The 26,608-nt window shown below is 40.2% G+C and overlaps 1 protein-coding gene and 1 pseudogene across 2 annotated transcripts; one reads left to right on the top strand and one right to left on the bottom strand.

Annotated features, from left to right (window-relative positions):
- Window positions 1–292: 292 nt before the first annotated feature.
- Window positions 293–21,687, top strand: MCM4 (minichromosome maintenance complex component 4; the record flags this gene model as incomplete). The annotated part of the gene is made up of 16 exons (XM_084229906.1): window positions 293–362; window positions 716–880; window positions 1,231–1,394; window positions 1,487–1,588; window positions 2,119–2,214; window positions 2,293–2,388; window positions 3,280–3,418; window positions 5,571–5,791; window positions 8,556–8,676; window positions 11,823–12,082; window positions 12,760–13,125; window positions 13,556–13,683; window positions 15,146–15,353; window positions 16,307–16,535; window positions 20,319–20,452; window positions 21,595–21,687. 16 exons carry the CDS (start codon window positions 293–295, stop codon window positions 21,685–21,687), a joined length of 2,592 nt encoding a protein of 863 aa, XP_084086032.1.
- Window positions 21,688–25,096: 3,409 nt separating this feature from the next.
- On the bottom strand, window positions 25,097–25,937 carry LOC311168848 (MOB kinase activator 1A-like; annotated as a pseudogene). Its single transcript has one exon. The product of its transcript is annotated as an MOB kinase activator 1A-like (transcript).
- Window positions 25,938–26,608: the final 671 nt, after the last annotated feature.

Genomic DNA, 26,608 nt, shown 5'->3' with positions numbered 1-26,608 from the left:
CCCTGGCCTTCCGCGGCGCTCGGGTGCTGTTCTGTCCCCCCCCCGTCGATGCGGAGTGGCACCTCCCGGGGCGGAGCCGGCGAGGACGCTGCTGTGATTGGCAGGGCGTCGGCGACGGCGGTGACGTTGGCGCCGCTGGCGCGAAACCTCCGCAGACTCGGGCTCCCAGAAGCCGAGCCCGCCGCGCGCTGCCTCGTCCAGGTAACGGGAGGCGGGGAGGAGGGACGCGGGAGAGGAGCGAGGGGGCGCGGCGAGCGCTTGTTCTCGTCCTCACGCAGATACACGAAGGACCATGTCCTCCCCGGCGTCCACCCCTAGCCGCCGGAGCAGCCGGCGCGGACGGGCCCCCCCGGCGCCGACGCGTAAGTGCCCGCCCACGGCCCTCCCGCTCCCGCGCGCCGTCTGGCTTTTTCCCGCCACGGCGGGGAGACCTTGGCCTGCGCTCTGGGCCTCTCTCCTTTCAGGCCGCCTGTGTCTTCCGTCGGGGTGAAGTAAGAAATGTGGGCACCACGAGCCTTCGTGCGTGCTCTGCAGGCTCCACTGTGCAGCCTTGGCTTTAGGGCGCACAGCAACCATTGGCTGACCTGTTCGCCTCCATTTGCCTCTGTTTTCTTTGGTTTCCATTTGCTCAGTAAAGAATTCGTCCCTAGAGTCAAAACAAGGTAAACCAAACAAGGGAAATGAGTGCCATCTCTTCTGTTTTGTGTATCACAAGTTCGAAGTGACGATGCCAGGTCATCTCCGTCTCAGAAGCGAAGAGGCGAGGATTCAACTTCCACAGGAGAGCTGCAGCCGATGCCCACCTCCCCTGGAGTTGACCTACAGAGTCCTGCAGCACAAGATACAGTATTCTCCAGCCCTCCTCAGATGCTTTCTTCAAGTGCGTTTCTATAGATCTAAGTATTCCCCTGATTAATGCACAGAACATGCTTAAGGGTCAAATTTCGTCCGTTTGTTCATGGTAGTTGGAGTAACTCTGCATTAGATAATGTGTTTTCTACAAGAAGCTAATACATGTTTAGGGGTTAGTGAGCAGAGAAAAAACTTTTGGTGCTTTTTTTAATAGAATATTTAATTGTTCTTAGCATCTTCACCACCACAGGTGAGTTTTACTAGTGTGTTTAGATGAATTAGATGATTAGTGTGTTTAGATCAACAAGTAACATGCTATAGTTTGGGAGTTGATGTGCTACCAGAATTTCATTGTAAATTTTCACAAATTTTTTACAGCCATTCCTCTTGACTTTGATGTTAGTTCACCACTGACTTATGGTACACCAAGCTCTAGAGTAGAGGGTACCCCAAGAAGTGGTGTTAGGGGCACACCAGTGAGGCAGAGACCTGACCTAGGCTCTGCACGAAAGGGCCTGCAGGTGGATTTGCAGTCCGATGGGGTGAGTACCCTGTACAGTCTTTGGTAGCATCATTTTTGGGTTGTGAAAGGTATATTCCCTATTAACGTGGTTTTGTCATTCTTTCTGTGTAGCCAGCAACAGAAGAAATAGTGGCAAGTGACCAGTCTCTAGGCCAAAAACTTGTGATTTGGGGAACAGATGTAAATGTGGCAACATGCAAAGAAAGTTTTCAGGTGAGCCACATGTGTTAGAATTCATATCTTAGGGCCCTGACAATGCTGAAAGTGTTTATAATCTGTAACCAAGTGGCCATAATACTTAGGAGTAGATTTTTAGATGACTTAGAATTGTTATTTTTCTAGTTTTTCAGAAGTCATTGTTTATTTTTTTGTCCAAATAACGATATACTCATAACTTTTTGTTTTTTGAGTAGTTGCTTGTTTCTTTCATTTTTGTTTTTTTTTTTTTAGTATTTATATATGCATAGAAGAACTGGGGTATAGGCCAGGGGGTACAGGGGGTGAGAGGATTCACCAAACAGTGGGGAGGAGAACAAGCAAATCTACTGAAATGCATTGCTATGGGGAACAGCAGGTGAGACTGGAGAAGTCTGCTGTACCATATGTGAGTTATCTCCCTGACCTGGAATCGAACTCAGGCGGTAGCAATGATAATGTGAAGGCGCTGAGACTTGACCACCAGTAAGGCCCTAGTTACTTATTTCTAAGTGCATTGAACTTGGTATTTTTCTTTCCACATCAAGAGATTTCTTAAGCATTTTGTTGACCCACTGGCTAAAGAAGAAGAAAATTTTGCCATAGATATTACAGAACCTGTGTACATGCAACGACTTGCAGAGGTAATCAAATATTCTTATAATTCCAAGGGACATCTTTTGTTTAATAAGCAGAACATAACATTTCTTTAACTCTTACAGATTAATGTTATTGGGGAGCCATTTTTAAATGTAAACTGTGAACACATAAAATCGTTTGACAAGAACCTATACAGACAGCTCATCTGCTACCCACAGGTAAGAATTTTGCTTTGACCATCATGAATCACAATAAACATCTGGAAGTAGGGTTTCTAGATAGCAGAATTTCCTTAGCTATAAAGAGGCTATGCCAAACTGTAAAAGCTTCCTAATAAAACTGCTTTTCATCTCCACTAAGATGAACATTTTTTCACGCTAACATTTCTGAAAGTAGAATGTATATTGTGAATGGTGTGTCATACTTCATTTGGTACTGGTATAGCATATAAGATAATGGTGAATGTTATCATTGATAGCTTCTTAGATTTGATGAAGTAAATTACCTTAAGAGGAAATATTTTAGGAATGTATTTCATACTTCTGTCAACTCAGCAGACTAACCTAACTATATTGTAGTCTTTTTTCTTAGGATTTAGGCCTTCTTGATGAAATATCAGCTATATTCTAGCAGTAGGTCTTGGAGGCATACAGGCTTGGTTTTAAATATTGATTTTGTGGCTTAATAACTATGTGACTTTGCTCAGGTTCCTTAACTTCCCAGAAATTGTTTCCTTATTTGCAAAATGGGGAGCAAACGTTAACAAATAACAAAAAATATATATAATGATGATTTAAACAGTTTTGATAGCATTAAAATATGGGGGGGAAAGTAAGGAAAAGTATGAAAAAAAATTCTATTACCAATTAAAAGTCTAAACTATGCCACTTACATGTATATGGTCACATTTACCCTGATGAGAATATGCATCTAATGAGATAATCAGTGCCTGGGTATGTAAATGGCATGTGTGTAATTAATTAGGATAATATTTTTGAATTATATTGTGGGTTTTTGTTTTTCTGTTTTGCCAATGTAAAATATTTTATTTCATATTTTTAGCACTAAGATACAATGATAGTTTGGCATCCTTACCTTCATTTTAACAGGAGGTTATCCCAACTTTTGACATGGCTGTGAACGAGATCTTCTTTGACAGTTACCCTGACTCAATCTTAGAACATCAGATTCAAGTAAGACCATTCAACGCATTGAAGACTAAGAATATGAGAAGCCTGAATCCAGAAGGTAATCTTTTCAGTAACAGGAAATTACCTAACATAAAAATAAGCAAAACTTCTTTCATCAAAGAATTTTAAAGAGTCATCAGTGATAGTGATGGATTATAAACTAACGAAAGAGCAGATTCAGTGATCCTATATGCTCATGGACCCACCTTATCAAAAGCTTTTTTTTTTTTTTAAAGATTTATTTATTTTTGCATATAAGAATTGGAGTACAGGCCAGAGGTGCAGGGGGTAAAGTTAGAGGATTCACCGGAGACAGAATGGGGATCAGAACAGGCACACTTATTGAAATATATTGCTGAGAAGAGCAGCAGGCCATTCAAGAGAGGTATGCTGCAATTTGTGGGTAGCTCCCTGGCTGGCCGGGAATTGATCTTGTGCTATAGAGGCTGCGGATACCTTCACAGTGCTGTGCTTAACCTCTTGCACCATCAGGGAGGCCCCTTTATCAAAATTTTTAAGTTAACTGGACTTCCCCGGTGGCGCAGCGGTTGAGCTCTGGGCTGCAAAGCTGCCCAAGCCTCTGCAGTGCCAGTTCAATCCCCGGCTGCCGGCGAGGGTCCCACATGGCGCACAGGCCTCTCCTGCTGCACCCGCTGCTCCCCTCAGCAGTGTATTTCATCAGTCTGCCTGTTCTGCTCCCTGCTCTGGCTCTGGTGAATTCTCTCGCCCTCCCGTGCTTCTGACTGTACCCAGTGCTTGTATAAATAAATAAATAAATCTTTAAAAAAGAAAAAATTTTAAGTTAACTGAAATTATTTATATGAAAGATGAAATTACTATTGGCAGTTCTCTATTTTAAGGTGAACTTATTCAAAAATGTCAGGTTGTTTTCTAATTAAGTTGGCATCTTTTCAAAATCATTATAAAGAGCAAATACAAAATACAGTTCCGGGAACTTAAAAAAGAAACCTGGCATGGAAAGCGAAAATTAGAACAACAAAGAAACATGCAGGCTGTCTCACCTAAGAGGAGAAGCAGAGTGCTGGGCCTGAGTTGGAAGAGTTCATGGTGAAAGAGAACTTTGCATTACTGGAAATGTTTGGAAAGCAGATGTAAAGGGATTTAGATAGCTACAGAGAGTTTGGGAGGTGATGTTTGCCTGGGAGCTGGAAAGCCTAAGTAATGAAGAGCTTTGAATTCCAACTTTAACTACCCAAGTAAGTAGAGAGCCATTGACAGTTTTTTAAGGAGAAAGATTTTGCACTCTCCGTAAGCTCACAGTGGTTAAGTGTGTAAGGTATATTGAAGTTCATATCTATTTCAGCCATAGCTCAGATGTGAGGCAGCAGTTTCCTAAGTTAGACAGTGACCACAGGAGTGAAAATACAGAGTAAACATATTTGCTGTATATGGAGATTAACATACAAAACCATTGAAAATGTATTAATGCCTCTGTAGATAGATGTGCAGAAGATAAATTTCAGTTAGGAAAAAAAAAGTCAATAAACATGAGAAAGTATTTATTAAAGAAATACAATTTTTTGTACTTGTAATTTGTTTTTGACATCTCTATGGTTGGGAGTTCTAGTGGGGACACTGAAGGAGGAAGAGAGCTATTTTGGGTAGGCGTGTTGCATTTAAGTTTTCAGAAACAAGAACAATGTTACGTGAAGAATTCCAGGGTAATATCAGAAATAACACATTCAAGGACACCAGGGGATTTATAGGTGTTTAACTGATATCAAAAGTATTCAGGTTTTACTTAATTAGCTTGTATGTCTATTGTGTAACTTAGTTACACAATAAAAGTTACATTTTAAAGAAGACTTACCTGGCACAGTGAGTGAAGTACAAGGCAAGACAGGGAAAAGCTTAGAGCTTCTAATCCTTACTGAATATGGAGCTGAACAGGAGGCAGATGAGCAAGGGTTTGGTGGTGGGACCATGAAGAAGGGCCAGAGGTCTACCAGGGTTGAGAGAAGGCAGACTGGCCACAGAGGGGCATTTAAGACCCGAGGGTACCGAAAGTACCCAATGGTACCTGTTGACACAACTCCCCCCCGGTATTTCTGCATGCCTGTACAAGCTTCTGTTGGATTTGACAACAGAACCATGCCTGCCGTGGCAGAAGCCTAACTCAGGGAAAGACCCATCTGACAGGGTTGTGGGCTGTGACTAATGGATATGCCAACCTCTCTTTCCCCGTACAGATATCGACCAGCTCATCACCATAAGTGGCATGGTGATACGGACATCCCAGCTGATTCCAGAGATGCAGGAAGCCTTCTTCCAGTGCCAAGTTTGTGCCCACACAGCCCGTGTGGAGATCGATCGCGGGCGCATTGCCGAGCCCTGTGTGTGCGAGCGCTGTCACACCACCCACAGCATGGCACTGATCCACAACCGCTCCGTGTTCTCTGACAAGCAGATGGTACATGGCCTTCCATTTCCTTGGGTGACCTCCTCTTTGGCATACCTTGTCTTTATTCAGCCCCTACCTAGATCCTCAAAAAAGACAAATTTAACTTGTTCATTCATGAGGCCCTAAAACCTTGTTCATAAATGACATTTTTGTTTTAAGATTTATTTATGCACACAAGAATTGGGGTACAGGGGAGGCGGTAAGAAGATTCAGAGACAGTGGGGAATAGAACAGGCATATTGACTGAAATACACTGCTGAAGGGAGCTGCTGAAGGGAGTCAGGAGAGGTCTGCTGTGCCGTGTGGGTCACCACCCTGGGCGGGGATAGAACTCATGCTGCAGTGGCTGTAGATCGTTTCATAGGTTGAGTCTTAACCTCTTGTGCCACCAGGGAGGCCCTCTTAAATTACTTTCACCTACCTCATAAGGTGAAAAAGAATGCATTCCTCCACTATCAACATGTTAAGTTTTCGTGTGATTTATAAGCTAGTAGATCAGATTAACCCATTCCAGTGTAATAAATCAAACTTAACATGCAGTACCTCTGTGAAAAATATTTAGGACTATAAAAAAATTTATGTCAGAGGCCTCCCTGTTGGCCTAGGGGTTAAGTCTTGGCGCTATCACCGCTATGGCCTGAATTCAATCCCTGGCCAGGGAGCTAACCCACATGTGGTGCAGCAGACCTCTCATGTCTCACCCGCTGTTCCCCTCACCAGTGTATTTCAGTAAATCCACCAGTTGTACTCCCTACTCTGTCTCTGGTGAATCCTCTCACCCCCTGCACCTCTGGCCTAAACTCCAGTTATTTTATGCAAAAAATTAAAAAAATATATATACCATTGAAAAGTATATATAAAACATTTGAAATAGTAATTATTTGGCTAAGGTCTGTCATTTTGCAGCTGTGCCACTGGTAAATAATGGGTTGATAATCTTTCTAAAGTTTTCTCATTGTATTATATAGGAAGCTTGGCCCTTTAATGATGAAAATTTTGAGATGTAATCATTGATGTGGAAATAAATCAGTAAGCAGAAAATTATTTATTATGATAATGGCGTAAAGTTATGCACAGGACTAAGGTTTTTTTAATGTTAAATAGAGATTATGTTTGAAATACTATAAATTAATACTGCTGTTAATTTCCTTTATTGGATGTCAATAAGGAAAATACTACCAAATGCAAAATAGTGTTTAACTTTATAACCAAAGAATGAAGATGAAATTAATAAATTTTCATTGAGTGTTTGTGCAAGTTGTAGGAAAGAATATACCTCAGTGCATGCCATTTCAGTACTGAGAACTAGAAACACAGTGGTAGGAGTCATACTCCCTAGGAGTATAGTCTGTATTCTCAGAATACTTCAAAAACTCACAGACTGTCTTGGAGTAAAACCTAATGTCTTTTCTTTTACATCTTTGTTAGTTTTTATACAGTATTTGATTTCTCCCCTCAGATGTAGTCCCTATAGTCACCATAGTCCCTTGTGCCCTCCTGTGTTTTAACCCTTCTCTCTCCCGTGCTGTATGCCTCAGATCTGTGGTCAGCTTGCAATTTGTTTTTTTTCCTGACCCTTTGTTTGGTTTTTCTGTATTCCACATATAAGTAAAACCATCTGATATTTATCATTTTCTTTGATTTATTTTACTTAGCACATTCTCTTCCATCTCCATCCATGTTGGCTACAAATGGGATTAGTTTATCTTTTTTGATTGCTGAGTTGTATTCCATTGTGTATATTTATCACATCTTCATCTATTCATCTGTTTTGGGACATTTAGGTGTTTCTGTTTCTTGGCTATTGTTAATACTGCTGCAATATGCGGGAGTGTAGGTTTCCCTTCAAATTTGTGGTTTTATATTCTTTGGGTAGATAGATTCCTAGGAGTGGAATCATTGAATCATATGGTAGATCCATTTTTACTGTTTTGAGGAAGCTCCACACAATAAAGCCTAGTATCTGAGAGTAGATTCTATACCAACATGACCTGCTATCACCCACAACACACTTTTATAACCATAGGCCTCCCTGACATTGAAGCGTTTCTTCTTTTATAGCTCCTCAGACTAGCACAAGCCTGTCTGAGAACCTTTGTATTTATTGTTTTTTCCAGTGAGAACATATAGCATTCTTAGACATCTGCCCAGAGGTCATGTGACTTAAAAGGCTTTCCTAACCTTGCTTTACTAAAATCATCTCTTCTACCTTCTTGGCCTGTCTGACTGCATTTGTTACTGTCAGATCTATTAACATACTTGCATGAGTATCTTATGAGAAAACAGACTTCTTTCAAGAATCCCCAACACCTAGAACAGGGTCCAGCAAGTGGCAGGTTTTCAACAGAACCCTATTAGATAAGAGAATATAGAACTAGGTAGGCAGGTATTTGTTAGGTATACAAAGTGACTATGAGAGATGGACAAGAAGTACTTGACTGTGAGCTTGAAAAGCATGTGCTTCACCTAGGAAATCTAATAGAAATAAGTTCTAAATTAATTAGAAATGTAGCATTTATGAAAAGACATATCCATTAAAACCTTACAGTGGCAATAAGGGACAAAATCATGTACTTCACCCCATCAGAGGAATGTTTAAGCATCCTTAACAAAATGTTCGGGCCATATTAAAGCCTTTTTTTTAACTGTTAACTATATAGCGATTAAAACAAAGTATATGATTCTAAGAGGTTAAAATGATGTCAAAAAACAGCTATAGAGTCACACAGATTTGTCTCCATTTTGCTTTATGTTTTCACTGTTCTTCTTTCAGATCAAACTTCAGGAGTCTCCTGAAGATATGCCCGCAGGGCAGACGCCTCACACAGTCATCCTCTTTGCTCATAATGATCTTGTTGACAAGGTTCAACCTGGGGACAGAGTGAATGTTACAGGTAAGAGTGTAGGTTGTTAATGTAATAAATCTGCCTTGCATTTAATCATTTGACTTGTTTTGTTTTGTTTTTTAAGATTTATTTATTTATTTAGACATACATACAAGACTGGGTACAGTCAGAAGCACGGGAGGGTGAGAGAATTCACCAGAGCCAGAGTGGGAAACAGTACAGGCAGACCAGTGATACACTGCTGAGGGGAGCAGCGGGCGGCAGGAGAGGTCTGCGCACCATGTAGGACCCTTGCCGGTGGCCGGGAATCGAACCAGCGCTGCAGAGGCTGCGGGCAGCTTCACAGCCCAGCGCTCAACCACTGTGCCACCGGGGAGGCCCTCATTTGACTTGTTAATGAATTCATTGACATGGGACTAATTGTACCTTTGGGTCTTGAGAAGACAGGATATAATGTCTTTGCCACCTAACGGGATAGAACCTTCCAGTATATGTATTGTCCTTGCAATTCCTTACTTCTTGCTCTCAGTGTTCCAAAGCTGTGTATATATCCTAATTTGGTAGTGTTGGTCTCTTTAGAAAGTATCTCCAAACAAGATTGGTGTTGGAAATATTTTGAGTTATGCCAGCAGTTACAGGAAATACTGCTTACCAACTCTGGGATTTTAAATAATTTTCCACCTATTTCCCAAGTACACAGCTACAGGTTACAGTTTAATTATTAAAGAAAAAACTGGTTATAGCACTATTTTGATGCTAGGAGTTAGGGTCTTTTTAGAGCTGAACAAACTGAGATACAGAGACATGTAAATCTCTTTACCAAATTTTTTATGGTTGTTCTGGCTCTCAGGACTCCTCCTCTATGCCAAAAGAGTGTTCTTTCCAGCATAGGGCTGGGGACAGTACGGTACAGGTACAGGATAGGACACAGGACATGAGACTCCCTTTCTTGGAGGTGTTTATGGCAGCATTGTCCTTGTTGAGGATGTTGAGGAGGAGACTGAGTCAAGACTAACACTGTCTATGTGTTCTGTCCAGTGAGTCAGATGTCTTATCCTGTGTGCCTTCAGCTGTGACTCCACTCCAGCAGTTGTTACTAACAGACTTAAACATATGGGTAGTAATTAAAGTGTAAAAGAATATGTTACCTTTAGCAAAATAGATGTATAGTTCCAGTTCTGCCACTCTAATGTTCTGAAACTGATCAAATATTTAATCCAATGTTTTAAATTTCTTAACTGCGAAATGGAATTAATGTGATGATACATGTAAAAGTGTTTTGGAGGAGGGAGCCATGAAAAGCACTATATAAATGTAAAATAAGTATTAACAATGCTGTTCTGTGATGATAAATCACCACTGAAGGTAACTAGACCACTTTTAACATAATCATCTGTCCCTAATCTATGTGGGCGTGAGGAATAGTGTGTATAGTCTAATTACATATTTACATATAGAGTGTTTTAGTATTTATTTATTTATGCATACAAGAGCTGGAGGCCAGAGGTGTGGAGGTGGTGAGAAGATTCACCAGAGAGAGTGGGAAGCAGAACAGGTAGCTCTACTGAAATACACTGCTGAGGGGAACAACAGGCGACAAAGGAGAGGCCTGCGATGCCATGTGGGTTACCTTCATGGCCAGGGATTGAACTCATGCTGCAGTGGCTGCTGATAGCTTCATAGTGTTGAGACTTAACCCCTTGTGTCACCAGGGAGGACCCTGGTTTTTATGTTTTAAAAGAAATGAACTGATCTGTTAGATAAACAGAAGGGCAGGTAATCAATGGCAACCTGTTGAGAAAGCTGAGGGCACATGTATGAATATTTTCCCTTCAAAAAGCAGCAGAAAACTGAATTGTTAGAAGTTAAGGCTTCTAATTAGAAACTCAAAAAAGATAAAACATCAGACATACCACTTTGGGATTTTTTTCTTCTTGGAGAATGATAATTTGGTGTGGTTGAAGAGTTGAGCACCTACTTCTTTTAATGTTCTTAAATTCTTCAGAAAGCATGATAGGGTCTTCTCTGGTGGCGCAGGGGTTAAAGTCACAGCACTATCAAGCTGTCACCAGCCACTGCGACATGAGTTTGATCCCCAGCCTGGGAGCTAACCCATATGGTGCTGCAGACCTCTCCTGTCTCACCCACTGTTCCCCTCAGCAGTGTGTTTCAGTAGATCCTCCTGTTCTGCTCCCCACTCTGTCTCTGGTGAATCCTCTCAACCCCCACACATCTGGCCTACACCCCAACTCTTGGCATGCATAAATAAATAAAATGAATCTTTTTTTAAAAAAAAAGCTAGCAGACACTAATAAACGAATTAAGAGTTCTGAGGCTAAGAGGGTGGCATAAAGGAGAAAGGTTAAGGATTATAAAAAATACTAAGGGTGAGTCATTGTTCCTTCACCATGTCTTTACCTTTGCCTGTGATATAATGTATGAGTGATTTTTTTATTTTTTATTTTTTTTTAAGATTTATTTATGCATACAAGAACTGGGGTAAGGCCAAGGTGTGGGGGGGGGGGCGGGGTGAAAGGATTCACCAGAGACAGAGCAGGGAACAGAGCAGGCAGATTGACTGAAATACACTGCTGAAGGGAGCAGCAGGCAAGTCAGGAGAGGTCTGTTGCACCATTTGGGTCACCTCCCTGGCCGGAATCGAACTCATGCTGCAGTGGCTGCAGATCACTTCATAGTACTGTGTCTTAACCTTTTGTGCCACCAGGGAGGCCCAGTTTTAGAATTTCCTTCTCAAGTTTTGATAGGAGATTTTGGTATTTTGTTCCAGTCAAATCTAAGCTTAAGGAAAATGGAAATACTGTTTCTTTGAACACAGCCATGAGCCAGTCATTATGCTAGAAGCGGAATAATTTCAGCTAAGCCTTCATCGTATGCAATGTGGTTGCACCCAGATAGGTGTCTGAGGTGGTAGAGCTAAGGAGGAAGGTAAATGGTGAACACATTTTTAGGTCTGCCTTTTTCAGAAACCTGTTTTTTGTCCCAACTTGCCCTGCCTCTGTCGGTTGGGAGGTTAAGAGTGCGCCACAGTTAGCTCTGGGAGCCATGAAGGCAGTATACTCAGATGTGCACCTGCTCCAGAGTCTGCCCTCAGTTCTCCTCAGTGCTTCCTGTTGTGCACTGCTTCACAATGCTATTGGTGGGAGGTAAAATTACATCTTGTGGTATGTTCTTAGGCATCTATCGAGCTGTTCCTATTCGAGTCAATCCAAGAGTGAGTAATGTGAAGTCTGTCTACAAAACTCATATTGATGTCATTCATTATCGGAAAACGGATGCAAAACGTCTGCATGGCCTTGATGAAGAAGCAGAACAGAAACTTTTTTCAGAGAAACGTGTGGAATTGCTTAAGGAACTTTCCAGGAAACCAGACATTTATGAAAGACTTGCTTCAGCCTTGGCACCAAGTATTTATGAACATGAGGATATAAAGAAGGTAACTGGGTTTGTGTTGGGTTTATAGTTCTTTGGGATCAAATGGTATTAACATTTGTTCTGCTCCATACAGGATAAGACTTGTGACCTGTTTGACAAAGCAAGTTATTCACATCTTAAATTGGTTGGCTGAGGAGATATATTGTCCATTTCCTCCTCTCCACACCATACTTACATGTTTCTAAATTAAGAAAAGCTACATGGGGTCAGAATAGAGATTTACATGGTCGCCATCTGGCACAGCCTAGTGTACTTATGTTTAAAGAAAGCATGCACTACCACATAACATTGTTTTTTAAAGATTTATTTATTTATACATACAAGAACTGAGGTACAGGCCAGAGGTGCAGGGGGGTGAGAGGATTCACCAGAGACAGAGTGGGGAGCAGAACAGGCAGACTGACTGAAATATACTGCTGAGGGGAGCGGTGGGTGAGACAGGAGAGGTTTGCTGCGCCATGTGGGTATCTCCCTGTCCGGCTGGGGATCAAACTCATGCTGCAGAGGCTGCAGATAGCTTCATTGTGCTGTGCTTAACCCCTTGTGCCACCAGGTTTACCTGTAATTTCTTAACTTTAATTCTTTATTCATAGAGAAAATAGTATCAATTCAATAGTATCAATTCAATCTCAGCTACCCTGTAGTAAACAAAATGTTTAGACATGTTTGTTTGCCTAGGGAATCTTGCTTCAGCTCTTTGGTGGAACAAGAAAGGATTTTAGTCACACAGGAAGGGGCAAATTTCGTGCTGAGATCAACATCCTCCTGTGTGGTGACCCTGGAACCAGCAAGTCCCAGCTACTGCAGTATGTGTACAACCTTGTTCCCCGGGGCCAATATACATCTGGGAAGGGCTCAAGTGCTGTTGGCCTCACTGCATATGTAATGAAAGACCCTGAAACAAGGCAGCTGGTCCTGCAGACCGGTGCCCTCGTCCTAAGTGACAATGGCATCTGCTGTATTGATGAGTTTGATAAGATGAATGAAAGTACAAGATCAGTACTGCACGAAGTCATGGAACAACAAACACTGTCCATTGCAAAGGTGAGTTAGAGTCTTCATTCTTACATGTTGGGTGCATTCAAAATGTATAGACAATTGAAATAAAGTATCTGAAACTGCAGCGCATCTTAGTTCTAACTGGAAAATTGATGAATGAATATCTTTCCTGCTAAAGTTAAGCATAATCCTGAGAATTTTCTACAGGATTCGCTTGTATCTTTTTTGCTGTACAAATTCACTAATGTGTACCATTTGTAGAACTAGAACTTTTTCTAAGTCTCATTCAGGGGTTTAGTGTTTTTTGAAAGGCACTTACGCCTTACTTGGGCCTGTCCCAAGTGAAACTTGAAGTCACCTTTACAAGGATATGTGACTCTCAGTAACCGTGATAATACAGCAGAGGGCTTGCCAAGCAAAGGCATCTTTGCCAGTCTCAGGGTAAGGCTTCTAATTGCACTGTTTTCTTTGATAGGCTGGGATTATTTGTCAGCTCAATGCACGCACTTCTGTCCTGGCAGCAGCAAATCCTATTGAATCTCAGTGGAATCCAAAAAAAACTACCATTGAAAATATCCAGCTACCTCACACATTATTATCAAGGTATAAAACAGATGTTCTTACTTTGTTCATTCATAGAGCTTTCATCTTGAAATTGAGGAAAGACTAATACTTAACTAATAAACTCATTGCTTTATTGCAAGTTTTCAAATTTGGTTGGTATGGTGTTTCTCTACTGAGCTATGGCAGTACCTTAGCATTCATTTTCTGAAACAGGACATTTTACCTTAACAGCATTTTCAGAAACCTGTCACTCACCACTCTCTGCCGCAGACCAGCACAGCAGTAGACGATGAGGCCGTCTCAGGGTTGAGAGACTGCGCAGGGTGGTCAGGGATTCGGCTAAAGAAATGACAAACAGACACACTTCAAGAGAGAGTGTAAATCTGAGTGCAACTTTATTTTTGTTAGTGGTCAGTATATATATGTTTTTTCTAAAGGCATAGGAACAGTGAACATCAAAGAAATCAGTTTGTTCATAGGTTTAGCTTAATTGACAGGGCAGTGATTTATGTCCAAAGTTACACCTGGACCTAGCCTCATTCCTAATTGGACAGGTTATTAACTCTTTCTATATTCTTGTACTAATTACTACTACTATTATCTACTTATGTTTACTCATAATTGATTGTCATAGGTAAATTTATATTATAATGTAGTTAATATCAAAGGTACTAAAGTTAAGCACATAATAGAAAGATTATTAAACTACAATTCTATTATAATACAGTGTTTAGTAATGTTTCATTTGCATTAGCCTAATTATTAAATTACGTATGCTTTTTAATTAGCAATCAATGACCAGAAAAAGGAAAGATTTTAGAGAGACAGTTGTAGCAGAATAAAGTTTATGGGCCTTGAGAAAGCGAGATAAGGTTCCAGGTGGTCAGCATTTCTTTTAATCATCTTTGTGGCAGCTTCTGGTGGTCATTATTTCTTGGCAGGCATTCGGCTTCTCTGCATCTTAGGGAGTTTGCTGTTCTCCCCCTGCGCGCATGGTTCCTTGCCCACGCCGGACCTCAGGGACCATGGCAACAGCCATTAGCCCTGAGGGTCACTGCAGGGGGAGGTGCAGCAACTCTCGGTTTTAAACCCTCTCAGTATCGACATATTCCACAGAATTGCTTTACATGATAGATGGGGTTTATCAAGTAGTTCTTTTTTTCCCCTAGAATTAAATGTATTTTCTTTAAAATCTTCCATTCCTCAAAATTAGAGTAACATTTCCCACCAGAGAATCTTAGGTTGACTCAGCTATACGGTGACTAGGCATTTCCCTGGGCAGACCAAGGACTAGGAGATTAAATGCCCTCTGGGGACAAAGCAAGTGAATTGATCCATGTAGAAGCTCTTCATAGGCAGAAGATGCTTCCTTCCCTTGATAGCCCTGGCTAAAAGCATGTTCACTGTACGTGCCTGAGTGTCTCAAGAGTAATATTTTAATTGTGTTTACAAGCATATTGGTCCCAACTAGGAAAACAGTGTTTTTATAATATGTTTTCAGATTTGATTTGATCTTCCTCATGCTGGATCCCCAGGACGAAGCCTATGACAGGCGCCTTGCTCACCACCTGGTGGCACTATACTACCAGAGTGAGGAGCAGGTGGAGGAGGAGTTCATGGACATGGCTGTGCTCAAGGACTACATTGCTTATGCCCACAGCACAGTCATGCCTCGGCTGAGCCAGGAGGCCAGCCAGGCTCTCATTGAGGTAACACACATTCACTCCTAGGTTTAAAGCCTGAAAAATATGTATTGCGGAGCCTTTAACTAAAAGCATTGATATAACTAGCCAGTCATCCTCTCTCAACAATTATTTTAAGAATAACATACTATCTTCTGTAGCTATTCTTACCCTCCTGTGTTGCAAAATAGACTTCCAAATGTGGAAAGGGTAAAAAGATCCACAGAGGTTGTACAAATCAGTTTATATTTAACTAGTTGTAAGCTCAATGAATTTAAAATCAGAATGCCTGAGTTGAAATATGAATTATACTGCTTTGTAACTTTATGATCCTGGGCAAGTCAAGCAGTTTCTCTGAGCTTCCAGTTTCTTGTTTCTAAAAAATAAAATGAATTGTAAATATTCTGTGTTCACTTTTCAGTATCCTTTTATATGGATAGTTGTATGAAATGGCATATGTTAGTTTATTCAAGCATTATGATGTTGAGAAAGTTCCTGGATGCTTGGATAACTTTCCATCTTAACTAAGCTCCTGAAAAAGCTCAAATAAAAATTATAGATTAGGTGTAATTTTCTATGTATTATATATTCTTTAGAGTTATTTGAAAAAATAAATTGTGTCATCTACATGTAAGTATAGTACAACTTTTGTAACTGTCCCAGTAACCCTGTGCATACCATATTAAATGAATTCTTATTTAGCAGGGTATAAACCGAAGTCACTGCCTGAGCACCATTTTCTGATAGGCTCCCTGGTGAGTCCTCTTTGTGCCAGCCTCACCACCCTCTCTAATTTTCCATTCTTTGAAGCTACATTTCATACCATCTTGGTGACTCAGGGCCAGATCACTACCTATATGTGCAGTCAAATAGAAGTTAATGGAATTCTAACTTCAAAGTTCAACCATGAAATTAAGATTATTGTTACTGAGGATTATTGTTATTATTGTTACTAAGATTATTGTTCCTTTGTCCACCAGGCTTATGTAGACATGAGGAAGATAGGGAGTAGCCGAGGAATGGTTTCTGCATACCCTCGACAGCTGGAATCACTGATCCGCTTAGCAGAAGCCCATGCTAAAGTACGGTTTTCAAACAAAGTTGAAGCAATTGATGTTGAAGAGGCAAAACGCCTCCATAGGGAAGCTTTAAAGCAGTCTGCAACTGACCCCAGGACTGGCATTGTGGACATATCTATTCTTACTACAGGTTTGTTTTTGGCATTGAACTTAAGGGTGCATGAAAATTTTTTTATTGTTTCTATATTGTAGTGTTTATCATGTTCACCTCGTGGGGATTATTTAAATGTGTGAGTCACCGATACCTCGTGGGGATTATTTAAATGTGTGAGTCACGGATACCTTTAAGCTAACAATTAAATAATTTTAAATAGATTCTTCATGTTTTTTTTGATGGGCACTTTTTTTCTTTTAAAGATTTATTTATTTATGCATATAAGAACTGGGGTGTAGGCCAGAGGTGCGGAGGGGTGAGAGTATTCATCAGAGACAGAGTGGGAGCAGAACAGGCGGATTGACTGAAATACACTACTGAGAGGAACAGTGGGCAAGACAAGAGAGGTCTCCTGCACCACGTGGGTCACCTTCCTGGCCGGGGATCGAACTCGTGCTGTAATAGCTGTGGATAGCTTCATAGTTGCTTGATGCTTAACCCCTTGAGCTACCAGGGAGGCCCCAGATCAGGGCACTTTTGAAAGTTGTGAAAAAACTATAAACTGACTTTTTATTTTAACTAAATTTTTAAAACAATAAAAATAGCATTACTTTTTTTTTTTTAAGGTTTATTTATTTATTCAAGAACCAGGGTACAGGCCAGGTGTGGGGGAGGGTGAGAGGATTCACCAGTGACATAGGGGGGAACAGAACAGGCAGACTGACTGAAATACATTGCTGGGCCTCCCCTGGTGGCACAGGCGGTTGAGCACAGCACTATGAAGCTGTCCACAGCTTTGGCAGCGCCGGTTCGATCCTGGCCAGCCAGAGAGGGTCCCACGTCACAGCAGACCTCTCCTGTCTCACCCGCTGCTCCCCTCAGCAGTGTATTTCGTCAGTCTGCCTGTTCTGTTCCCCGCTCTGTCTCTGGTGAATCCTCTCACCCTCCCCCACACCTGGCCTGTACCCCAGTTCTTTTATAAATAAATAAATAAATCTTCTTTTAAAAAAATATGAAATAGGGCCTCTCCGGTGGCCGGCGGTTGAGCACTGGGTTGCGAAGCTGCCTGCAGCCTCTGCAGTGCCGGTTCGATCCCCTGCCACTGGCAAGGGTCCCACATGGCGCGGTAGTCCTCTCCTGCTGTGACCACTGCTCCCCTCAGCAGTGTACTTCGGTCCTTCTGCCTGCTCTGCTCCCCGCTTTGGCTCTGGTGAATTCTCTCACCCTCCCACTCTTCTGACTGTACCCAGTGCTTGTATGTATATATGTATGTATGAATAAATAAATAAATCTTTTTACAAAAAAATATGAAATACACTGCTGAGGGGAGCAGCAGGTGAGACAGGAGAGGTCTGCTGTGCCATGTGGGTTACTCCGTGGCTGGAGGGGATTGAAATGGCACTGCAGAGGCTGCGGACAGTTTCACAGCGCTGTGCTCAACTGCCTGTGCCACCAGGAAGGCCCAGCATTGCTTTTGGTGATAAAATAAGGTAATATTCTTGACAAAATATAGTTGATCTTTTCCCAATAGCTTTATGATGTAATTACATTTTAATAATGGTGCTTATTATATGTGGACAGAATAAACTGGAGTGGTTCTTAAGTACTCATCACAAGAATTTCTGTTTTGGTTTTATGGTACTTACACATTTTGGGTAAATACTCAAATCTCTGCTCTCTAAGTAACTTTAAATTTCTATTGAATACCATAGACATGGTAATTCCCCTGCCTTGATATGCATCATCTGAATCAACTAGATTGCTCCTTAGATATTCAGTTCATGGGCTGGACTCTAGTCTCTGGGATTCGGTTTAGAGTCTCTGTCTTAGGAATCAGCATTTTAAATAATCATCTACAATGATCAGATAACAGGGATCTCCTCGCTATATATATATTTTGTTTGTTTGTTTGTTTGTTTTAAAGATTTATTTATTTATGTGTACAAGAGCTGGAGTGTAGGTCAAGAGGTACAGGGGATGAGGAGGGTGTGAGGATTCACCAGAGACAGAACAGCAGATTGACTGAAATACACTGCTGAGGGGAGCAAAGGGTGAGACAGGAGAGGTTTGCTGTGCCATGTGGTCCAGCTCCCTGGCAGGGGATTGAACTCCTACGGCCGTGGCTGCCAGTAGCTTCATAGTGCTGAGACTTAACCCCTTGCCGCCACCAAGACGCCCCCCTCACTATATTTTGATAAATACTAGAATGGTGTTTATGATACCAAAGACAATCATAATCTGAATTGATTTAACAAATAATATTTCCAAAATTTCCAAGTGGTATTTCCTAACCTTGTAAAATATACACGTAGTACCTTAACTCTGTCCTCAACAATGGCATCTTTTGTCCTGTGTTCAGAAGTATTTTGAACTCCTCATCTCTCCCTATTCTAGGTTATTCCCAATTCTAAGGGGAAGCAAGGTAATTTAAGAAGGGCCTGCCTCGTTACAGGCAGGCAAGGAGAAGAGCTCCCTCTGCATTTTTCTATTCTTTTTTTCTGTAACTTCTGTTAAGCCTATGTTGGGCTTCATTCTACTAAACCCATGTGACTTAACTTTTTAAAAGTATTTTCCATCACTTTATTGCATTCCAGGTAATCTCTTCTGTTCTAATTCCAATATTCCAGTTCTCTGATTCTCTTTCCAGCTATATCTAGTCTAATTTTATGGCTGTTTCATATCTAGAAATGATTTTTGTTTCCTTTTTTCATGGTCCTTATTATATTCTTGTTTAGCCTTGAATAATTTGAGAACTTTATGCATCTTTGATATTATTCTTTTCATGAGATGCTCCAATTTTTTCTTGCATTAGAAATTGTTCTGTTATCGAGACATTCTGCAGGGGAGGAGGAGGTAGAAGGATCAAAACAGGTGGGAAGAGCACAGGGGACTATGGTAATGGGTCACGGGGTGAATTGATGGTGGGAATTCAGTGGGGACTACACCCAAGAGGAGAAAGCATACATTGTACAAAAATGAAGAATGATGTAAAATATATATAAAATAAAAAAAAGAAAGAAAGAAATTGTTACATGTGGTAAACTGTTCATCTTATACTTTGTTTCTTTTGACGTTTTCTTATCTTGCATAATATTCATGTGTATGTTTGTATTTTTGTGTTAGGACTTGATCTATAGTAGTGAGTATTCTTTCCCTGTGGGAGTCTCATGCAACCTGGACATAAGACTGCTGTCTCCTTTCTCTTTTATCTTCCAGGATTCCTTATTTTATTTCAAAATGGTGACTAGGTCTGACTTAGATCCAAGGAAACCAGGTTTCCATTGTTCTTCAACATCCTATCAGTTTACAAATTCCATTGAGCCTCGACCAGATATTCCTACTCCTGGGAGAATTCTGTGGCCATATCCCTAAATTTCAGTAGTCACACCATGCCTAACCTATCAGCAAGCTGGGCTCTTCTGAATAATCCAGGCTGACAGCTCCTGGCAGAGACCTACACTAACTTCTGAGAGAAATATACACTAGCATGCATGCAAATGCACACCCAAAGTTCTGTCTAACATAAAAGGGATTCTTGCTTCTCTTCTGCCCATGTACCCATGTTAGCCCTTTTTAAATAACTCATTTCTTAAAGCAATGATTAATCAGTCCATAAATTATATAGATTATGTTTCAGGGGGCTGTAACAGTTATTACGTGCAGAAATTTGGAAATAGCAAAGAAATCAAAACTTACTATGCTTTTGAGCAATTTTGGTATTCAATCACTGTCCCCTATCTTTTGGCAACACTACTAGACATTTGAATGTTTCACTTCCTTATAACACAAGTTATTTTAATTAATTTCTTTTAAATTCAGGATTGAGTGCCACCTCTCGTAAACGGAAAGAAGAGTTAGCAGAAGCATTGAAAAAACTTATTTTATCTAAGGGCAAAACACCAGCTCTTAAATACCAGCAACTTTTTGAAGATATTCGGGGACAGTCTGACATAGTAAGTATTTGTTTTTTTTGTTTGTTGAGTAGCTTTTGCCTAAAATAAAATTTGAGCTTTTAAAATTTTTTCCTTCATTGTTTAATAAATGTATTAAGGATAAAGAAGTAACATGAACCAATCATCAAAAAATAATCACAAAATTTGTTATACTATTACAGTTTTTCTGTATGTATATGCACACATGTGTTTGTTTTGTTTTGGAAAATGCACCTAGACAATTATAGTTATACTGTTTTGTAACTTTGTGGCTTTTGTTTTTTCTTTTTAATTAACAATTACTGTTAACATTTTCTGTGATGGTTGCATCAAAATAGGTGGGTATCATTCCATTGCTTCCATATTCAATCACTTATTTTATCGGTTGTCAGCCATTTAGGATCTTGGGTTTTTCGGAGGGTTTTTTTTTTTTTAGTGTGTGTTTTTTTTTTTTTTTTTTAAGATTGATTTTATTTATGCAAACAAGAATTGGGGTATAGGCCAAGGGTACAGGGGGTGAGAGGATTCACCAGAGACAGAGTGGGGAACAAACAGGCAGATTGACTGAAATATACTGCTAAGGGGAACAGCAAGTGAGTCAGGAGAGGTCTGCTGCTCCATGTGGTAGCTCCCTGGCCAGGTATCAAACTTGTGCTGCAGTGGTTGCCGATAGCTTCATAGGTTGTGTCTTAATCCCTTGCGCCACCAGGGAGGCCCGGATCTTGGGTTTTTTGCTTCTGTAGTGTTAGGATCACACATCTTATGGCTATCGTATTTACTACTATATTTGTTTTGGGAATAAAAGACTGGTATCATTTTGTGAATAAGTTATGTTAAATTATTCAGTGAAAAGAACCCCATTGGCCAAGTCCATGCTTTTGCCTGCTTTCAGTCCTACCCATACTTCCCATCCACAGCTCCAATTCCACAAGGGTAGCAGAGTGGAGTAGTTGGGGAGACCATGCAGATGCCAAGCTCATGATACTTACCATCTAGCCCTTTACAGGAAATGTTTAACACCACCTGAATTAGCACCTTAGAAATGTATGCAACCACTAAAAGGAAAGAGACTGGTGGTTCTTTACAAGTGAAATTATTGTGACTCCAGCAGCTAAGGGAGGACCTCACATCTAACATGTTTGCTTTCCTACTTTTCCTCAAAGGCAATTACCAAAGATATGTTTGAAGAAGCACTGCGTGCCTTGGCTGATGATGACTTCCTGACAGTAACTGGGAAAACTGTTCGCTTGCTCTGAAGCTCTGTGAGGATTACCATGTGTTCTGTCCTGACAAGGGCATGGCATTTGCTCATATGTGTGGCATCATACTGGTCAGCTGCTATTGCTGGTATCATTGTTGGAAATTGATTTTTAACATCATTATTTGGTTCCAGAGAGAATTTCTAACTTGAGTTAAGTTTTCGTAGTAAAATGTTTTCATTTTTTTAATAACATTTTAAGGAAAATATGCCAATTCAACTTGTAAGCATACAGAATAATGATAATTTTCTATATACTACTATTTTCTTAACACCATGACTTTTAATCTGTATGTATTTACAGATAGCAGGATGTACTTTTAGAAGATGGCAGTTTGAGTTGTGGTTTTTTATGCTAGGCAATCATCCTTGTGTTAGAGTCTTTTGCAAATGAGGTAAAAGACTTAATGAGTGCATTTCATTGGCTATGAAGTAGTGAAGGAATACTCTTTCTGCCTGCTACAACTCTCAGGTGTAATTGCTTCTAAGGATCTTTCTCATAGCTACTGTGTGATCTAAAATGGAAGTTATTAGGTTCTAAGTAATTATCCTAATATGTAAAACTTTCCTAATAAATAATAGAGTAAATAATACTTGCTTATTTGGCATTTTTCATTAAGAGAAGAACTTTAAAAATAAACACTGTATTCATGGAAAGTCATGACAGTAAGTACCTTATACATCATAAAAGAAAGTTATAATTGGCCTCCCGGGTGGCACAGCGTTTGAGTGCTGGGTCGCTGGGTTGCAAAGCTGCCCGCAGCCTCTGCAGCTCCGGTTCGATCCCCGGCTGCTCCCCGGCCACCAGAGGAGGGTCCCACATGGCGCACAGACCTCTCCTGCCGCCTGCTGCTCCCCTCAGCAGTGTACTTCGGTCCTTCTACCTGCTCTGCTCCCCGCTCTGGCTCTGGGGAATTCTCTCACCCTCCCGCGCTTCTGACTACCCAGTGCTTGTATAAATAAATAAATAAATCTTTTTAAAAAAAAAGTCATAATGAATTTCATTTTATTCAAAAATTATTTCAGTCCTAGGGTTATTATAAAACCACCATAAGGCTGAGATCATACATGGAAATACTACTATAAAACATTTCTGAAGAATTTAAGTCATTTTATGAGTTAGACTTTTTTAAAATAATTTAGAACCAATATTCATTAATAAAGTATACATAAAAAATGATAGATCTAATTCATTGTTTAGATAAATGTTAACATTACTATGATATTTAGAGATCATCTAACCAAATGCTTTCATTTCATGGATCATTTTTATCTGTTCAGGCCTACCAGATGTGCAAAACTAATGTTTTGAATTAAACAGTGGTTAGGTTAGGGTGTTGACAGAGAATGCAAGGCAGACTGCCACCTAATGGCTTTGCTAATCAGATTTTTTTGGTGAAGGAGAGTTCAGTTACATGTAATCCTCTCAACCACTCTGAAGGATCAGTACTTTCCATTTTTCCCATGAAGGACTACCCAAAGCAAGAAAAGGTGAAGCGATGATTAAAAGTTTAGGCTTCAGACTTTAGAACTGAATTTAACTGTACTATTCACTGGCTATATATAACCCAGATATTCTGCTCAACTTTTCAACATACTGCTTAAGCTTCCAGAGTCATTCAGAGAGGCTTTCCTAGTGATTGTCATATGGTAGGCACTTTTAAAATGTTCCTTTGAAAAGTCTGGATCTGATAAACTGTTCTTGTGATCACTCTGATTTTAGCCTGGAAATATGTTTTATGTCCAGATCTAGAGTTAAGATAACTTGCCCTTGAGTTGTTTTTGCCTTTGCTACTGCCAAAGTGTAAATAATACACACTTTGTCACTATGGACATTACACATGTAGAGTTGTATGAGGCAAAGTTAAAGTGATTGGAAAATCTGTCCTGTGGCCACAAGAAATTGTTTCCTTAATTTTTCTTTTTCTTTTTTTTTAAATGTATACACCTTCAAGGTTTTTATTGTGGTTTTTTTTTAAGTTTTATCCTTACTGGGATAAAATTTGTGCATTCTACACTACTAGTCTCAAGTCATAATAAAAACATACTTTTTTTAAAAAAGGAAACTCAAGACAAAATTATCAAATACCGAGTACCTTCTTCCAGTCTCCTATCAAGAATTTGAAGGCCTCTGAAAAACAATGTGAATGGAAATAATGGTTTTGAGACCTAAATTTATCATAATTTGGGGGAAGTTTCTCTTTTTCCCCAGTCACAACTACATAATAAAATTAATCTGAAGCACTCAAAATAAAAATCTATAAGAACCACCTGTAGATGCTATTAAAAAATTGTATGAGACACACACTTCTAAAAATGTACAAATGTGAATTAAAAACAAAGATTTAAAAAATGGGCCTCCCCCGAGGGCGCAGCGGTTGAGTACTGGGCTGCAAAGCTGCCTGCAGCCTCTGCAGCTCTGGTTCGATTCCCGGCCACTGGCGAGGGTCCCACATGGTGTGACGGACCTCTCCTGCTGTGCCTACTGCTCCCCTCAGTGGTGTGTTTTGTCAGTCTGCCTGTTCTGTTCCCCGCTCTGGCTCTGGGAATTCTCTCACCCTCCCGCGCTTCTGACTGTACCCAGTGCTTATATAAATAAATGAATACAAAAAAAAAAAAATTGTAAAAATTTTTTAAAAGTTATTCAAAGTGACACAAATGTTCTAAATCTTAAGGAAATTTAAAAATACTTATTATCGGGCCTTTTTGGTGGCGTGGCGGTTGAGTGCTGCTGGGCTGCGAACCTACCTGCAGCCTCTGCAGTGCCGGTTCAATTCCTAGGCCTCCAGCGAGGGTCCCACATGAGGCACAGACCTCTCCTGCCGTACCCACTGCTCCCCTCAGCAGTGTACCTCGGTCCTTCTGCCTGTTCTGTTTCTGGCTCTGATGAATTCTCTCACTCTCCCTTACTTCTGAGTGTACTCAGTGCTTGTATAAATAAATAAATAAATCTTTTTAAAAAAAATAACTTGTCTGTATACAACAGAGTAAAACTGATCTGATTGTGTTACTAAGAAATTTGTTCTGGAAACCTGTTAATAACTTACTGGTGGAAAATTTTAATATCCATTATTACTGCCAACTGAAACAGACTAAATCATTTCTTTCAGTAAATGAATAAAAAGTAAACTGACAAGCTACAGGTTAGACATCACTTACTACAACCAAACATGACTCTGAAAATAACAGGAGTAGTGACACAGTATCTCAGATTCAGGTGTGTCCTTAATTTCGCACTATTAAGGCATTAGGCCAACCTACTTCTGAGACAATTTTATCATTATACACAGACAACATGTCTTTTTTTATCCTATTTCTATAAAGTTTGTAGCACTAGTCTGTAACAGTAACGAGATGGTTTTGCAGTACATGAAGCAAGAGTGAAACTGTGTTCTAAAAGAAACCAGTTATCTGTCTTTCAATCCAAGCTTCTCAATTCCTGAAGAGGCGCCAACCAACTCACGCCTATCAGTCAGATTAAACTCCTGAACAAAAAAAATACAGTGCTTACATAAGGAGGTGTTGAAGTGGGCCTCCTCTTGAAGCTGCATCACCGAATCAAAGTGCTGATGATAAATATGGGCATACACCCTTAAAAGATGTTTTAGAATGGTCTTTGCCACAGACATAAAGGTTTGGGGAAAAGGGACACCAATCTTAGATGGAAAAGTTTCATCATCAAGTTGATCCTGAACCCAAGTCATCAAATAGTCAATGTATTTTGGTGCAGAACATTTGATTGGCTTTTTAATATTAGTACCATCTGCCCAATAATACTCATACCTTGGACCTGCAGACAGACTGAACAGCTTGCTTCAAGGCAGAATTCTGTCTTAGTTCCATATAACATGTTCATCTGGTTGAAAAAATTCAGTGTTAACAGCAATCCATTCATTGAGGTCCTTTCCCCTGGCAACATAACAGCCTATCTCAGATTCCACTTCCTAAAGTTGCTTCTGCATGTTTCAAGAGTTCATACTGATGAGACCCTTCAGGGATGTTCTGTGGTTTGAATGTTTTAGAAGAGCAGCTGCTGAAGAGGAAGCTCATCATCTATCCTTGGAGGGGAGGGGGTGCTGCTGACCCCCCCACCCCAGCCGGGTCTCCCTTAATTTTTCCATTGCATACCGAGTTAGATCACAAACAAAAAGAGTCCATTCTTTTATAATTATAAACATGTAATTTTAAAACACTGCAGGTAGTAGGGAACTGGAAATCAAAGAGTATTAAGTTTTACAGCCAAATTCTTTATACAGTTCTGTATAGTTATAAAATTGATGCAAGAAATAATAAGTTCTTGCTCCAAATTAAATTCTTATCTGCAGTAATGACTAGTACAATGGAGGCTATCTTTAGATTTGAAATTAATGGATGTGTACAATGCTTGTTGACTATAATGTTTTCCCCTGAAGTTTTATACACTTGTAGTGTTTTCCTAAACCTGGTAATTCATACCAAGATGGAAGTATAACAACTGCACTCGAAGTATATGTATAGTTTTATTTTAATGGAATTTTAATTAAGCAAAAAGAATGTGGCTATCTTGTTGCTGACAGTTTCTACCTCAGTTACTGAATTTACTTAGCTTGGTGAATTTCCTGCTTAAGTCTGTGACTTGCCCAATGATCTGTAGGTCTCTGCAAGCGTAGATGATCCTATTTCTTGTAGTGTCTAGCGAAAGACACTTGTTATATAATTGTAGAGAAAACTGACTCCCATGAAGGGAGAGGCCATAAAATTTATCAGAGCACATTAGTAAAATATGCAGTCTCATAGTATGAAATGGGGCAATAAATGTGTTCAAAATAGAGCTCTGTTCAAATGTGTTCAAAATAGAGCTCTGTTCCCTAAATTCTGATAGATGCTCCCTTAAATGATGTACCTCTTTGCTGCTGGAGATCACCACACCCCTCAGGAGT

The sequence above is a fragment of the Talpa europaea genome (genome assembly GCF_964194135.1).
Source record: "Talpa europaea genome assembly, chromosome: 3".
Lineage (NCBI taxonomy): Eukaryota > Metazoa > Chordata > Mammalia > Eulipotyphla > Talpidae > Talpa > Talpa europaea.
The sequence above is the reverse complement of the archived record's forward strand: the minus strand, read 5'-3'. Positions and strand labels throughout refer to the sequence as shown.